General features: G+C 40.6%; 1 protein-coding gene across 2 annotated transcripts; it reads right to left on the reverse strand.

Moving 5' to 3' along the window:
• Window positions 1–1,173: 1,173 nt before the first annotated feature.
• On the reverse strand, window positions 1,174–16,035 carry LOC127425311 (lysine-specific histone demethylase 2). 2 transcript variants are annotated; one of them, XM_051671150.1, is made up of 21 exons: window positions 15,881–16,035; window positions 15,403–15,497; window positions 13,042–13,163; window positions 11,554–11,643; window positions 11,368–11,479; window positions 10,861–10,974; window positions 10,746–10,784; window positions 10,426–10,603; window positions 9,998–10,182; window positions 7,866–8,036; window positions 7,234–7,305; window positions 6,996–7,130; window positions 6,739–6,910; window positions 5,050–5,177; window positions 4,744–4,875; window positions 4,579–4,653; window positions 3,590–3,706; window positions 3,390–3,515; window positions 2,888–3,010; window positions 2,049–2,201; window positions 1,174–1,322 (listed from the first exon to the last, which is right to left on the reverse strand). In XM_051671150.1, the coding sequence occupies exons 1-21, from the start codon at window positions 15,894–15,896 to the stop codon at window positions 1,239–1,241; spliced, it is 2,439 nt and encodes an 812-aa protein (XP_051527110.1). In that variant the 5' UTR covers window positions 15,897–16,035; the 3' UTR covers window positions 1,174–1,238. The 2 variants fall into 2 exon arrangements, with proteins under 2 accessions (XP_051527110.1, XP_051527109.1); XM_051671149.1 differs by having other exon boundaries at window positions 4,579–4,875.
• Between the last annotated feature and the right edge of the window lie 196 nt (window positions 16,036–16,231).

A 16,231-nucleotide genomic window follows, 5' to 3' on the forward strand; every position in this document is an offset into this window, starting at 1 on the left:
TGTTTAAATTAGGCAAAATATTTCCATTATTAATTTAATCTGAACAGGAGTCAATGGCAAAGGAAAATGTACAGAATAAAGCTTCACTTCATTTTCTTTACATAAACGTTTGAACCCACAATTTTGCATTCAGTGAAAAATCACAAACACAATTAATATTTCATGTATGGATCAAATTAAACTACAACTCATAACACTATAAAAGCTGAAATGTAGCAGACAGACAGTAAAACGCCTGCAGACAGATGCTGATGTGCTGTGATGGTGAGACAGTTCTACAGTTCTGATTTGAGACAGGTCTACAGCACTGTGATGGTGAGACAGGTCTACAGCGCAGTGATGGTGAGACAGGTCTAATGCGCAGTGATGATGAGACAGGTCTACAGTGATGGTGGCAGGCTCGCAGTGATGGTGAGCAGGCTGCGTGGTGAGACAGGCTAGCAGTGATGGTGAGACGGCAGCGCAGTGATGGTGAGACAGGTCTAAAGTGCAGTGATGGTGAGACGGGTCTACAGCGCTGTGATGGTGAGACGGGTCTAAAGTGCTGTGATGGTGAGACGGGTCTACAGCGCTGTGATGGTGAGACGGGTCTAAAGTGCAGTGATGGTGAGACGGGTCTACAGCGCTGTGATGGTGAGACGGGTCTACAGTGCTGTGATGGTGAGACGGGTCTACAGCGCTGTGATGGTGAGATGGGTCTACAGAGCTGTGATGGTGAGACGGGTCTACAGTGCTGTGATGGTGAAACGGGTCTACAGCGCTGTGATGGTGAGACGGGTCTACAGCGCTGTGATGGTGAGACGGGTCTACAGCGCTGTGATGGTGAGACGGGTCTAAAGCGCAGTGATGGTGAGACAGGTCTAATGTGCCATGATAGTGAGACAGGTCTACAGTGCCATGATGGCGAGACAGGTCTAATGTGCCGTGATAGTGAGACAGGTCTACAGTGCCATGATGTTGAGATAGGTCTAAAGCCCAGTGATGGTGAGACAGGTCTACAGCGCAGTGATGGTGAGACAGGTCTAAAGCGCAGTGATGGTGAGACAGGTCTAAAGCGCAGTGATGGTGAGACAGGTCTAAAGCGCAGTGATGGTGAGACAGATCTAAAATGCTGTGATAGTGAGAAAGGTCTAATGCACAGTGATGGTGAGACAGGTCTAAAGTGCAGTGATGGTGAGACAGGTCTAAAGCGCAGTGATGGTGAGACAGGTCTACAGTGCTGTGATGGTGAGACAGGTCTAAAGCGCTGTGATCTTGCTGGCCTCTCGTACTCCGCTCAGATATGCTCCAGTCACAGTCTGTGGAAAGTGTCTGTTTGTTGCCTGCAGAATAACATGACAACAAAACAACCTGTAATGATGATAAATAGTACACGCACACACACAAAGTTTTTATTTAAGCCCATTTACACCTGGTAGTAAGATGCACAATGAACAATCCGTTTGAAACTGGATGACGCTAAAGACAGGTGTAATCGAGGTACAAAATGTTTTCAGATTTGTCCACTTAACATTTAAATGTGATTGAAAACACTTGTGAGCACATTGGGCTCATAGTCTAAATCTGTTCAAAATACATTCAAACAGCAGTGAAGCACCACCCACTCACCTGTCAATCAGCCACTGTGTTAAAACGAGAGTTTATACTTTGCTAGTCATCATGAAATCAGAGACTCTCCTCTCGCAATCCCAACACAAGTGCTCAAAACAGACATATGTAAAATATGATACAATTCACTTTCACATTTTCAGTTGTAAAAAACGGTGATAAACGAGAGGCAGAAGCTTTTAAAATGAATGTTAAAAGAGTAGTATTTGTTGGTCTTTTTCACTTCACCATTTCTTATTGAAGTGGTGCGTTGGTGTTTACAGTGAAAAGAGACGCAGTTTACTACAAGAACCATGATGGACACTTTTGCACTCAGTGTCGCAGTTTTCACTGTTGGAAAGGGGCTGTCAGATGGCTAATTTGAGTATATTTTACTGTAATGAATTTAGCTAGATGAAGTATGTGTTTAAGTGTGTTGTATGTAAATGGGCATCTCTCACCTCACCAGCGAAGAAGAGCTTCCCTTGAACGTCTTCAGCGATGATGTCATATGCCTCACCGCTGCCACCCGTCTTCACGAAGCTGTAGGACATTTGAGACCACAAGTCTTTGCTCCAATGAGTCACAAAGTATTTCACTGGATCTGGAACGTCCTACAACACCCAAATAAAACAAGAGTGCACATACAAAGAGTGAAATACAGAGTGAAAACACCAGAATATAACTAACGGAGTGAAAACTGACTGACTTGAATGTTTAAAGTCACTAAAGAGTTACAGGATTAAAATGCATTTGGACGGAAACTTTATTAAGAACTGCAGCATGATGCATGTTTTAATTTGCATTGTAAGAAAGATTGACAGATGCTCGCTGATGTATGAACAAAAAGGGTATTTTTAATAAAGGATAATGCAAAAAACGGTTTTATATTTTTAAACATATTTATGGCACTTAATTGCATTCACCAGTGTATGATGTATTGCTGAATGTGTCTGTCAGACTGCATTAAACACTATTGATCATCATTGGTAAATTGCTCCAATGCCTGAATTATGATGAATGTTGGACAATTCCTTCTAAAACTTCAAATAAATAACCAGAGTGTGGTGTTCTGCTGTATTTGAGTGAAACAAGGTGACATTTACCTTAACTCCTTTTTTATTGACTTGGCAACTAATTAAATCTGCAAAGTATTTCTGGAGGCTTTTAAGAGGGTGTGGTCTTTTTCCAGAGGGGCGTTCACTGTCTAATCACTACTGAAAACTCCTGTGTTACATGCTGGACATACACACCACTCTCTCTCTCTCTCTCTCTCTCTCTCGTGTGTGTGTGTGTTCACCTGTTCATGAAACAGTTGTCTGATGATGTTCATACACAGATCCACCACCTGATGATCATCCAGATCTCTGATTAGATTCAGAGCTTCACCTGTGATCACTGACATCAGCACACACTCCTCACCCTGTTACACACACACACACACTTCAATAAACATCCACTCCATCTGAAAACAACAAACTATTAACATTCCTGTAGCACTCAAAACAGCTCATTTAAATGTCCTGTCCCACATTAGATGGATTCAACAATTAAATTCAACAATGCCATCATTTTGACAATCTGCTAAATTGACTTTTAATTCATTATTAATTTAATAGCTTAAAACATAATTTTAATCAGTGTCCTACATTATCTGTGCAACCCTGTAACCGCATGATTTTTCTCCACTAAAAAAGTGGATTCCTTAAAATTGTGGCACACAGGAAGTGACATCATTCAGACAGAGTTGCAGAAATGATTCATGTACAGTTGCAGTTATGTGTAGAAACAAGCGCTCTCACTTGAGGACGGAGATCATAGAAGACACTGAACAGGCCTCTCTTCTCCGGACAGGGCGGAACGTGACCGAAATAATCGGCTCCCTGGATCTTACTGTCCCAGAAGCGATGCGGGAACTGTAGTGCGATCTGAAACACAGCGTTGAGTCGTGAGAGCGCAGCTCAGTGGGACTGCATCTAACAAACACACATCACACACTCACTTTCTCAATGACTCCAGCACCCAGACTGTTAATGGCTTTCAGCTTCCTGTCAGGCAGAGGAGGAACAAACTCAATGATGTTCTTCTGTAACAGAGCCAACGGAACCGTCACCAGAACCTGCGACACAGATCAGACGAATCACACAAACTGAACACATCAAATCAGCACATGTAAACAAATATTTCACTGGCATTGTATGGATAAGAGCAGCATGAACATTCTGCTAAACATCTCCTTTTGTGTTCCACTGAAGAAAGTCATACAGGTTTGGAACAACATGAGGGTGAATAAATGATGACCAGTGTTGAAGTTACTTTGAGACTGAATCTTCTCAAGCTACTCACAAAACTGAAGCTATTTAACGAAGATGATATTTTTAGATATAACGTCTGATTATTTCATTATTTAATTCTGCATTTAGTTGTGATTTAACCATAGTTTCTACAGTCATGGTTACTACAACAGTAATAAACAGCAGTAATTAACTAAATATTTCACTTTAAAAAAGGCAGTAAAATCCCTTTAAGGCTGTGCAGGGCTCAACTGAATCATTTATGTGAACTAGTTCATTTACAAGAACCGACTCAATAAAATGAACCAGAAGCTAAATATCAGGGAATCGTTTACTTTAACCGGTTCATTTACATGAACTGTCTGAAAGAACTGATTCAGTGAAATGATTTGTTGTTTTTCTCATGGTTTATGTGAGTGTGTTTGATTCCTTGATGCGTTCACAATATAATGTGACAAATGTGGTGTTTGATGACACTTCACGCTGCAAAATGTTTTTTACAGGAAAAGTGACACTATTGTAAAAATAGCTGAACTACTATTTTATTTAAAAAATACTTCTCAACACTGATGATGACAGAATTTACATTTTTGATTGAACTGTTAGTTTATGTCTGGAAAAACCAGGAGAACATCAATAAAACAAGAAAGCCAGAACATCAGCAGGTTTGTGTTTGTGACGTGTGGATGATTCAAACCTTCTGTGCGCTCCAGTGAGAACCACTTGTGGACGTGACCTTCACAACATCTCCAGAATACTCCACACGCTGAACCTGCACACACACACACAAACACACACACACTAACTGTGAGGGAGAAGTCATGAATGAATGTACACAGCAGGACTGTGTGAGGTAAAGTACCGCGGTATTGAGGCAGATGTCGAGTCCCTGAGCGAGTTTGTGCAGGACAGACGAGTATCCATCTGTGAACAGTGTGTGATCACCAGAAAACTGCGCAAAACACTCGTTATGATCCCACGAGCGCGCCGAAACCTGCCACACAACAAATATACACATCACAATTACATTACTGCAACGGGTCATGACACACACACACACACACACGCATACACAAACAAACACACACATATGCACACACAAACAAACACATGCACACACAAACAAACACATGCACACAAACAAACACACTAACACACACACACACACCTGGTCTAGTGTGCTTCCGCAGGCATATTCCAGGTTACTGAGATGGAAATGCAAAACCTTTTCTTCCAGGTCAGTGAAGGTCAGTCCAGACTCCTGCAGGAACGCCTTGTATACTTCCTGGATCTTCTCTGAACATCGCGCACACACACACACACACACACACACACACACACACACACATTATTCACACAATCACACTTTACTGAGTGTATTCATTGTATCGTGTACCTACATATATATATATATATATATATACACATATCACGCATCAGATGATCAGACTAGAGGTCTGAGGTCTGCACCCGTACCTGAGATCATGTGACCCGACAGTACCATCAAATTTTAAGCCGAAACCTGACGTAAGCTCAAAAATCGCTTGCTCTTTTTATCATCTCTGCTTCAAGCAAGTCATTTGTTTGTTTTGGGGGGGGGTTTCTCCCCTTTTTCTCTCCAATTTGGAATGCCCAATTCCCAATGCGCTCTAAGTCCTCATGGTGGTGTAGTGACTCAATCCGGGTGGCGGAGGACGAATCTCAGTTGCCTCCTTGTCTGAGACCGTCAATCCGCACATCTTATCACGTGGCTTGTTGAGCGCGTTACCGTGGAGACGTAGCGCGTGTGGAGGCTTCACGCTATTCTCCGCGGCATCCACGCACAACTCACCACACGCCCCACCGAGAGCGAGAACCACATTATAGTGACCACGAGGAGGTTACCCCATGTGACTCTACCCTCCCTAGCAACCAGGACAATTTGGTTGCCAAGGAGACCTGGCTGGAGTCACTCAGCACGCCCTGGATTCAAACTCGTGACTACAGAGGTGATAGTTGAAGCAAGTCATTTGTTGCACTAGGTCAGGGGTTGGCAACCTATGGCACGTGTGCCAGCATTGGCACGTGGAGGGGTAATCACTGGCATGCCAGCAACTGTGAGAGAGTAGAAGACTATTTTATTTATATAAATTCCGCACCTGCATTCCAATCTATATCTTGATGTACTCCTTCCTCATGATCACGCAGTGTGTTTTCATGAGCTGAATGGGAGACTAAACACTATTAAAGTGTGACGAGACTCGCGCTGCGCGTGCAAGCCATTCACGCATCACGAGCCATATTTCAGGAAAATAAAAAATGGCACTCCATGTCAAAAAGATTGCTGACCCCTGCACTAAGGTGTATTTTATTTAAGCATCATAGTCAACATTCATAACAGTATAATCACTGCAAACATCAAAACACATCCGCTCATCGTTTATTGTGCTGAAACTTCACTGGGTGCAGAACATGTGTTACAGTCACATGAAGTTACACTTCTTCAGAATATCGAATCTCTGTGACACCTGCACTAAAAACAATCTAGACGCAGTGAAACAAATGAAACAGAACGCAGGTTTCTCCTTTTTAAAAACTTGACAAAGTGTCTAAAATAGTGGCAGTCCTGCACAACAAGCTGAGCAACCATCTGTCCGTTGTGTGTTTACATAGAAAAACAGCACAGATTTACACAAAAACACACTGTGTGTGAACAGCCCCTAACTCGTATGTTCACACACATCATTTTACATTCATTACAAACCCAAACCCGAAGTTACACTCAAAAACTGACCTGAACCTGACCTGATGGTTTGTCGGGTCAGCTGACCTCTATATGAGACACATGTGACATTAGAATAAGTGAAGACTGTCTCACCCCCGAGCGGTGCATCCTGGGACTGTGGTTTGTCTTTCCTCCATTCAGAAACGGCGTCCAGTACGGCATTAAAATGGAAGTCCATTTGCTTGTCAACAGCCGGATCAGTGACACGTCCACCTTCCTGAATGAGTTCACAGCGCACGCCCAGAGTGTGCATCCTCAAACCCAACTACACAACACATAAAGCCAATGTATACATCCAACTAAACACACCAAAATCACACCAAAATACAAGACCACAGTGTGTGTGTCACCTGTTCACACATCAGAGCCATGGGATTATTCACACAGCCGTTCACGATCTGAGCTCCACGACCGACGGTCAAGCCCAACGACACATCATCCCAAACTCTCCCTCCGATTCGTTCTCTGGCCTCCAAAACCACCACCTGTCAACCAATCAGAACACAGATGATAATCGTGCAGTGATGCTTCAAGACGTTCAACTTTAAATAGAAACAAGTTTAGTGTGTGCGTGTTTGTGTGTGTTACCTGCATGCCAAAGTTCTGCAGCTGACGAGCTGCCGCTAGACCTGCAGCACCTGCACCAATGACCAACACCTTCTGCTCACACACACACACACACACACACACACACAGGTTTGATTCAGAGCAAGAAAACGTTTTACACAATCACTATCTATATATTCTGCTTTGTTCTTATTTCCCCCTAAATTGTCATTTTAAAACAAAAACTTGTTGCTTGTCAGTCAGGCGGTCTCAGGTGGTTCTGGGCCAGAATAAGCTGCAATGTGCACCAGATTTATACTATTGATGGTCAAAAGTCCAGTGAGATTAACCTGAGGTTAAGCAGTCTTACTCAATGACATAATAATGATCCTCATGGTCCAGTTACCAGTCCTCATCTTTAACCACTAAACTTATATAAGACTGATTCTCATGAAGTCATGTTCAGGTCACATTTGACCCCAAAATCATTTTTTTTTTTTTGCCTAAATTAAATGAAGCCTATTTTAGGACCGTTACGTTTTTGACAATTAAACACGTTTACCCAGTAATTCCCATTTCTGTAATGTGAGCGGATGTTTTGTTTGTAATTATTCACACTGAATGTCATTAGACTATTACTGTAATACAGTATATTTTTCAAATGGGCGTCTCACATTATGGTGCGATTCAGGCAGCAGCGGACGTTTGACCTGCAGCGCTCCGGTGTTGATCAAGCCCTTCCGGGTCATGAAGTACAGAACTCTGTGCAGTTCCTGCACGCAGCGAATGCGCACCAGACCGCGGACAATCACATGAGGAGCGCATGTCTGCTGTGTCAAAACCTCCTGCAGAAAGAGAGACAGGAAACATATCAACACACAATCACAGCGCTCATCACGGTTGTCATAGTGGCAGCTAATTAGTGAGTGAGTGTCTCTGGGGTTTATCATGAACACGCTTAAACCTGCTCTGACTAGTGCACTATGGGAGACACCTGACACCATACTAACTCGTTAAGAAAATGTAATACACGTTTTTCTTTTATTTTTAAAGCCATTTATTATTATTATTATTTTTTGTTCTGTTTTATTAAACAAATAGTTTTTATGCACTACCACAAAATTAGCACATTTGAACTCCTTCACCTGTTCTATATAGGTTTATTTATATACAGTACACCACTAGTGGAGATGTTTTTATTATTAAATAATATTAATATTGCTTATATTTAATTATAAAATCAAACTGAATATAAAAAGTGTCACTGTGTACATATATACATCTATACAGTAGCAAGAAAAAGTATGTGAACCCTTTGGAATTACCTGCATTTATGTATAAATTTGTCTTAAAATCAGTTTTGATCTCCATCTGAGTTACAATAATGAACAAACACAATCTGTTTTAACTAATAACACACAAATTATTGTTCTTGTACATATTCAATACATCATTCAAACATTCACTGTGTAGGTTGGAAAAAGTATGTGAACCCCTAGACTAATGACATCAACAAACGCTAGTTAGAGTCAGGAGTTGGCAGACCTGCATTCAATTAATGAAATGAGATTGGAGGTGTGGGTTAGAGACACTTTGACTTATAAAAAGCACTCAAACATTTTGAAAAAAGAGATCTCAGAAGACCTACGATCAATATTCTTTCTGCTTTGCACAAAGAAAGGTTTAAAAAGTTATCTTGAAGAGTTTAGATATTCATCTGTCCACAGTTAGACAAACTGTCTATAAATGGAGATGATTTAGTACTATAGGTACTCTCTCTAGAAGTGGCCGTCCAGTCAAGATGACTCAAAGGGAACACCGCAGAATGCTCAATGAGGTAAAACAGATCTCTAGAGTGACAGATAAAGACTTGAAGGAATCATTGGAACTGGTTAACATCTCTGTTCATGAGTCTACTATACAGAAAATATTAAACAGGTATGGTGTTCATGGCAGGACACCATGAAGGAAGCTGCTGCTTTCCAACAAAAACATTGCTGCCTGAAGTTTGCCAAAGACCATCTTGACACTCCACAACGCTACTGGGAAAATGTTTTATCAATAACATCCTTAAAATATCGAAGTAAATCCACTACAGAATGGCTTCAAAAAAAAAAAATCCATCTTTTGGAGTGTCCCAGTCAGAGCCCAGACCTTAACCCAATAGAGATGCTGTGGAATGACCTCAAGAGAGCCGCTCACACCAGACATCCTAAGAATATGTCTGAGCTGAAGCAGTTCTGTAAGGAAGAATGGTCCAGAATACCTTCTGAATGTTGTGCAGGTCTAATCCACAGATACCGGAAACACTTGATTGAGCTTACTGCTGCCAAACGAGGATCGACCAGTTATTAAATCCAAGGGTTCACTTACTTTTTCCACAGCACTGTGAATGTTTAATGGGATGTGTTTAATAAAGACATGAAAGATTATAATTGTTTGTGTGTTGTTAGCTTAAGCACATTGTGTTTGTCTGTACTTGTGACTTTGATGAAGATGAGATCACATTTTAAGAACAATTAATGCAGAAAACCAGCTAATTCCAAAGGGTTCACATACTTTTTCTTGCCACTGTATATGCTTTAAACTTTTTTGTCTCTATAATATTAGTGTATTTTTTTGTTAGCACAGTTAAGCTGACCTGCAGAAAAAACATTTCAATGGCAATATGTTACATGTACGTGACAAACGTTATGAACAAAAACACCTGCAGTGTAAAACATCTGTCTGTTCACTCAAATGGCCGTAAATGCGCATAATATCCGTGACATACAGCGTGTGAGGACTTCATGAATCATGCGAGCACCTTGCAGTGTCGGTTCCAGAGCGCTAGCACCAGGTTCCTCAGAGCCAGATACATGGTGGGATCTCGAGAGAATTCTGGGAACTCGTACAGTTCATCGAGCTCCATCATGTCCGGCCGCACACACAGCGCTTTACCGCATTCACTCGGCTGATAGAACGGCTGAAAATACACAGACAGTCCAGAGACTACACACACACACACACACAATAAATAAATAAATTTAAAATGTGTTTAAAATGTGCATTGTCTAACTGTTTTTAAATCCAAGAATGCGTCTTTAATGAACACCCCTTAAAAATATGGCTGATCAGTGAGTGCTGAACGTGACATTCAAACCAGTCAAATGTGACAGAAGTTCATGAACACTAGCTGTTCAAAACACCAGCAGAGACGAGTCCATTTGAAACCGATGATGTCATCGAACTCACTGTGAGGCTGAACGGCGCATCGCTGCTCAGGACGCTGGTTTCCAGAGGAGGCGGAGGGGCTCATGCCCACACAGTCGGGGTAATATGCAGAGAGAAACGGACTGGCGGGACTTTCCTTAAACAACGGTGGCAAAATCAACATGGAGTGCCACCAGCTGTCCGTCACACCCGCCACTCGCTGAACAGACATCATAATTAATAACGATCAGAATGAACACCATGAATAAACAAACACCATTCAGAACACATTTCAAGATTTTGTTAATAAACGTCAATGTTTGATAATCAATGATGGTATAAATGATAAAATGATGTTTTACCCCGTCCTCTGGTTGAGAACACGCGTCACATCCTTCAGTCTGCAAAATAAACACATGAAATCACACACACACACACACACTCTACTGATGAGCAGATTATTGAAGCTGTTTTTACTTTCACGCTGTTCAGTTTCATCCCGCAGCGATACGATGATGCGAGCGCCGTTGTTAACTGCGTCTCTTTACTCAGCTGACGCCATTTACCACAATCTGCCTTCGTGCACTGAACCTGAGAAACACACAACACATGATCATCAGACCCACCAGCTTCAGTGTCTCAGGAGTCTAACCCTAGTGAGCTGTCTTGCTAGGGGACCTACTAATGCAGCATCCTCATTTGATGGCATTGTGAATACAGTCAGTCCAACAACACTCTTTAACCGTGACTATATTCACAATATAACACACATTATAAACAAATATTGCCGATTTATTTTTAATTAGACTGCACCATTATTGATATTTCTCAGTATTGAGTGAATTATAAGTATCTGATAAAAGCCATTGTGGATGAATGCCTGTCACAATGCATTCTGGGATTTTCTTTACATGTGACGCAGTCTTTAATTTGGCCAAACGTCGGTTCGTTAGAAGGCAGTATGATCATGATCAGCGTTCTCACCCAGTACGGCAGCTGCTGGTCCGCCATGAACGCTTTGAGACTGGGTTCACTCTTGCCATTACTGGTCCAAACCCTCTTCCACGCAGAGAACGTCTCGTAACCATCTTTATGACTGACAGAACACGTGATTAGAAGTGCAGACATGTTTAGAGCTGCAGTGACACATCATTACTCATCTTCACTCACCTCCTGTAGTAATGATCAAAACACTCGTTACAGAAGTGTTCACCGCATGATAAGTGATACCAGCGAGACGTGTAGCCGTTTTTAGCACACCTGATGAACACAAGTGATATTATCAACAGTCAGTCAAGCAGAAAGAGCATGTTTAAGAGAGTTTATAGAGGTGAATCTCATGAAACAGTGTCTATTTCACCACAAAATCAAAGAAAAAGAATTGTTGTTTTGCATAAAGAAAATGAAGCCTGTTTTAAAGAACATTCAGATTTTTTTATTATTATTTTCATGACAATTAAGAACATTTTCCTCCAAACTCCCATTACTGTAATGCTGCTGTAATAGAGCACAACAGTCTGATTCCAGAAGTAGAAATCCCATTCATTTATCACATAGACGAACTCATTGTCTTTAAAGACAGACCTACGGTGAGCTTCGAGGTTGTTCATCGATGGTATATTCTTCTGTTCATTTATTCAACTTCGTTGTTTAAAAATCATGTTTGATAGCGGAATTCATGGTAAACAACTACATTACCCATGATGCAGCAGAGAAAGATCCACCAATCAGAGAACCGCGGCCAACGAAACCCACGAAAAGCGACTGCGTGCTCCCATGATGCACTGTGAATGATGTAATCGAGTCGGTCTCTTCACCCTTAAACTACTTCTATATTTGCACATATCGGAATATTTTGCAGTAAATTTAAAATATATCGTTTCTGTTCTAAATCAATAGTTTTATATATTCCCATCGGTTTTCATTCGATGACATCATTCGCAATGCTTTATGGGATTGTAGTCTGTGCCCTCATGAAAGACGGTAAGTACGCAGTCTTGTATCTTATTTTCAAATACTATTTTACCTCAAATCAAAGTTTGTGATGTTGTGATTCACCTCAGAGCTGGTTGTTTTGGTTCATGACTCACAGCTCTTTTATGAAAAGTCAAGAGGAAAAATGAATGGGGAAAAACTTCCGGAACCGTCACGGCTGAAAAAGTGGGCGTGCACTGTTGCGCTCTATAATATTATTTTTCATCGAGATCAGTATAAATTAGGGTAGCCCAACAAATACTGCAATGAAGTATAAATGTTTTGTGATTTAAATAAAATATTTAAATATTTTCTTGCATATATTTTATTTTTGCATTACAGTAATGACTAACTCTGTGAGAACTTTGCAGTCCTATACAGATGTTGTTAAACTTTGTATGGCAAATTGCTTGCTATGTGTCTCATTTGTATGTCGCATTGGATGAAAGCATCTGCTAAATGACTAAATGTAATGTAATGAAATTTGCTTGACTGTGATAAAAAATACTGTTGCATTACAAAAATATGAATGGTCCTAAAAATCGTCTTCAGTTACTTATAATGCAAAATATGATGTCTTATATTTTCTGTGTTGATTTGGGGGTGAAGTATGAGCCAGGTATTTTGCTGACATGTTTTGTGAGATCCAAACACACACACACACAGACACACACACACACACACCTTTCAGACGCGCTGGCGAAACACACAGGGTAAGTCGCTGGACATCCCGATTTCTCACACTTCCTGAACTTCTTCTCAGACTGATCCTCCTCTTCCTCAGTCTCAGGGGCTTTACGTCTGCTCTGAAACACAAACACACACACATTAAACACACACAGAACTACATGATCACAGGTGAGTCATTCTGTGTTAAATCAAACAAATTTCAGAAACTTCCCTGGCTAAAATGTTTGATTTTGTTAATATTTTTTCTGAAGAAAGACAAGCATAAATGGTTATGAAAACCAAAATTTAAAATGCCATGGATCAATATTTACGGAGTAATCCATTCTTTTGTAGAAGGAAGCAAATTACAGGGGGGAAATGACTTTAGTAAAATGGCAGCATCATTATTTTATTTTTACACACAGACTGGTATATCTGTTACTAAAATTAATGGACTTTAGCAATCCTCGTTGCATTATATGCCAATGGTGACAGTTCAAAAATGGGAAAAACACAGACCACATCCTCACCTCACACCAATTGTTCCAGTGGGCTGAAAATCATATTAAAGGGATCACATGATTCTATGTTCCCAAGGAGCAAGTAAAGAAAACAATAAGAGGCTCAAGAATTTTGTTTTGGCATAGCGAAGAAGATTCCAGGGATAAGAAGCCACCGCTGTTTTATCCCAGATACAAAAGGTAAACTTTGCATGCTTCGGATTTCTGCTGACACCACTGGCACTTTAGTCCAGGTTGCTGAAGATCTGCCCAACATGAAGCGGTATATGCATGGACAGTACAATGTTGGCAGCACTGTGGAGTGTGATGATAAGAGGCAGAATGTTCTTGTGTCCTTCATGATAGCACGATCATGTAGATTTACACTCTACAACATCAGGAAAATAAGACCCTTCATCTCTGAACATGCCATACAACTGCTTGTCCAGTCACTCTGATGCTGGCACACAGAACAGTCACTGGGTCTGCTCCAGCATACCTAAAATCATTTCTGCAGAGCTACACGCCCACTAGAAGCCTGCGGTCGGCTAAGGAACGTCGCCTTGTTGTAGCAACACAAAGAGGCACCAAAATACTTTCCCGGACTTTCAGCTTCATCATACCACGTTGGTGGAACGACCTTCCCAACTCCATCCATGAAGCTGACTCACTCTCTGTCTTCAAAAAATGACTAAAAACACATATTTTCCATGAGTACTTAACCAGTTACTAATTTCAAAAAAATCTGCACTTTAATCAGTTTTGAATACTACTGTGATGCTAGTGAAACTTTATAATGCAGCACTTATTATACCACTGTCTCCTTAAGATGATTCACTTATAATGTATTCCTCTTCTGGATAAAAGTGTCTGCCAAATGAATAAATGTAAATGTTAATGACCCAAGTGGGCACTTCCAAATCATTTAAGTGGTCAGGGCGTGCTGATGAGTGCTATGTACCAGTCACCCACATTCTGTGTCATCTTTCTGTGCCTTCAAACACCACTGGCAGACAGCTTCACTTTGAGGAAAAAGACATTCAAAGGATAAATTATGCCTTCCAGAGCTTTGTAGATGCCCGTTTCTGAAATCCAAAAGTGAAATAAAGGTATAGCACCAGCTAAATAGCCATGTTTTGCTTATTCTTAATAACAGTGTATTTTTGGACTCTCAAAAATCAAGATATTTACATTATTGTTTTTATTTGAATAAACAAAGGTACATTTCTGGTTTCAGCATTACTGTTCCTCAGACAGCTTTATACAAAGTGACCCATATTTGGTTTTCGACCATTGAAAATGGGTAAAATTCATCTATTTGCACATGGAGCCACATTGAGATCCCCATATCTCTGGAATTGAACCAAATAGTGCCTTACAAATGAAGAAAAGGAAAGTTTGTTCTGAACCAAAATCTAAAAGGATATTAAGATATCTTTAATACTTCTTGAGTTACAGGCACACCAAGTTTGGAAAAAGAACACGAAAAGTGCTTTATCCCATTTTTAAACTGTCACCATTGGCATATAATACAACAAGGATTGTTAAAGTAAACTGATTTTAGTAACAGACCTCCCAATCTCTGTGTAAAAATAATATAATGATGCTGACACCTTTCTAAGGTTATTATATTTAATCTGTGGTTTTGCTGCAAAATCATAGGTGACAATTGCCATTTTGACCCCCCTCTACAAAATAGTGGATTACTCAGTAAATACTCATCCATGCCATTTAATATTTTGGCTTTCATAATCATTTTTGCATTTCTTTCACCAGAAAAAAAATTATCAAAATAAATTTTGAGCTGGGACCTCTGGTTGAGTTCACACGGAATGACCCCAGGTGTCATCTGTGCTTGTGTGATGTCACTCCTCACCTGTGCTGCAGGTGTGCTGCTTCGGCCCCGCCCACTAGATTCCAGCCCGCCCACTGCTGCTGACCGCTTCCTCCCCCGACACCGCCCACCACTCGCTGACGTCACACACACACAAACAAACACAAAATATAAATGTAGGTGTATTTCCATTAATAAAGACTATAACACAAACCTTCACAAAGTTTCTGAGAAAATATGTGACTGAGAATCAACAGAGAAACGGTCAACTATGATGAAATAATTAGCTTATTATTAATTTTCATATATTTCGTTTTAACTTGGTAAATGTATCATCAATCTCTGCGCCCCCACTTTAAACCCCACTGCTGTAATAAGAGTAAGTGACTGCACACACACATACACACTTGTGTATTTCTATATAATTGTGTACAAACTGTGATAGTGAATATGATTCTGATCAATCAAACACATGACAGGACTCTCACTCACATTAAATCTCATTATTAATGTCTCTCACCTGAGTCCGACTGCATTGATGATGATTTTTATGATTAATAACAGCAAATAGGACGAGTTGTTCTTTGATTACTTTAATACTTGATGGTTTATTGTTGAATTAAACGCATTAAATTCATCGGCGTTTATTCTGCTTCATCTACAGGAAACTCACAGTGCACTTCCGGTCCAGCGCTCAACAACACACGTCAGAATAAAAGTCCCGCTTCCGCCTTCACCAAACACACTGTTATAAACACACCAAATACTCACACTGTTATAAACACATGTTTATATCGATGCTTATTAACTGCAGCAGAATGTAAAATTATTACGTGTCTGAAGTCAATGAGGGGAATGAAAAGGAGTACAT

This window comes from Myxocyprinus asiaticus, chromosome 34 (assembly GCF_019703515.2).
Source record: "Myxocyprinus asiaticus isolate MX2 ecotype Aquarium Trade chromosome 34, UBuf_Myxa_2, whole genome shotgun sequence".
Lineage (NCBI taxonomy): Eukaryota > Metazoa > Chordata > Actinopteri > Cypriniformes > Catostomidae > Myxocyprinus > Myxocyprinus asiaticus.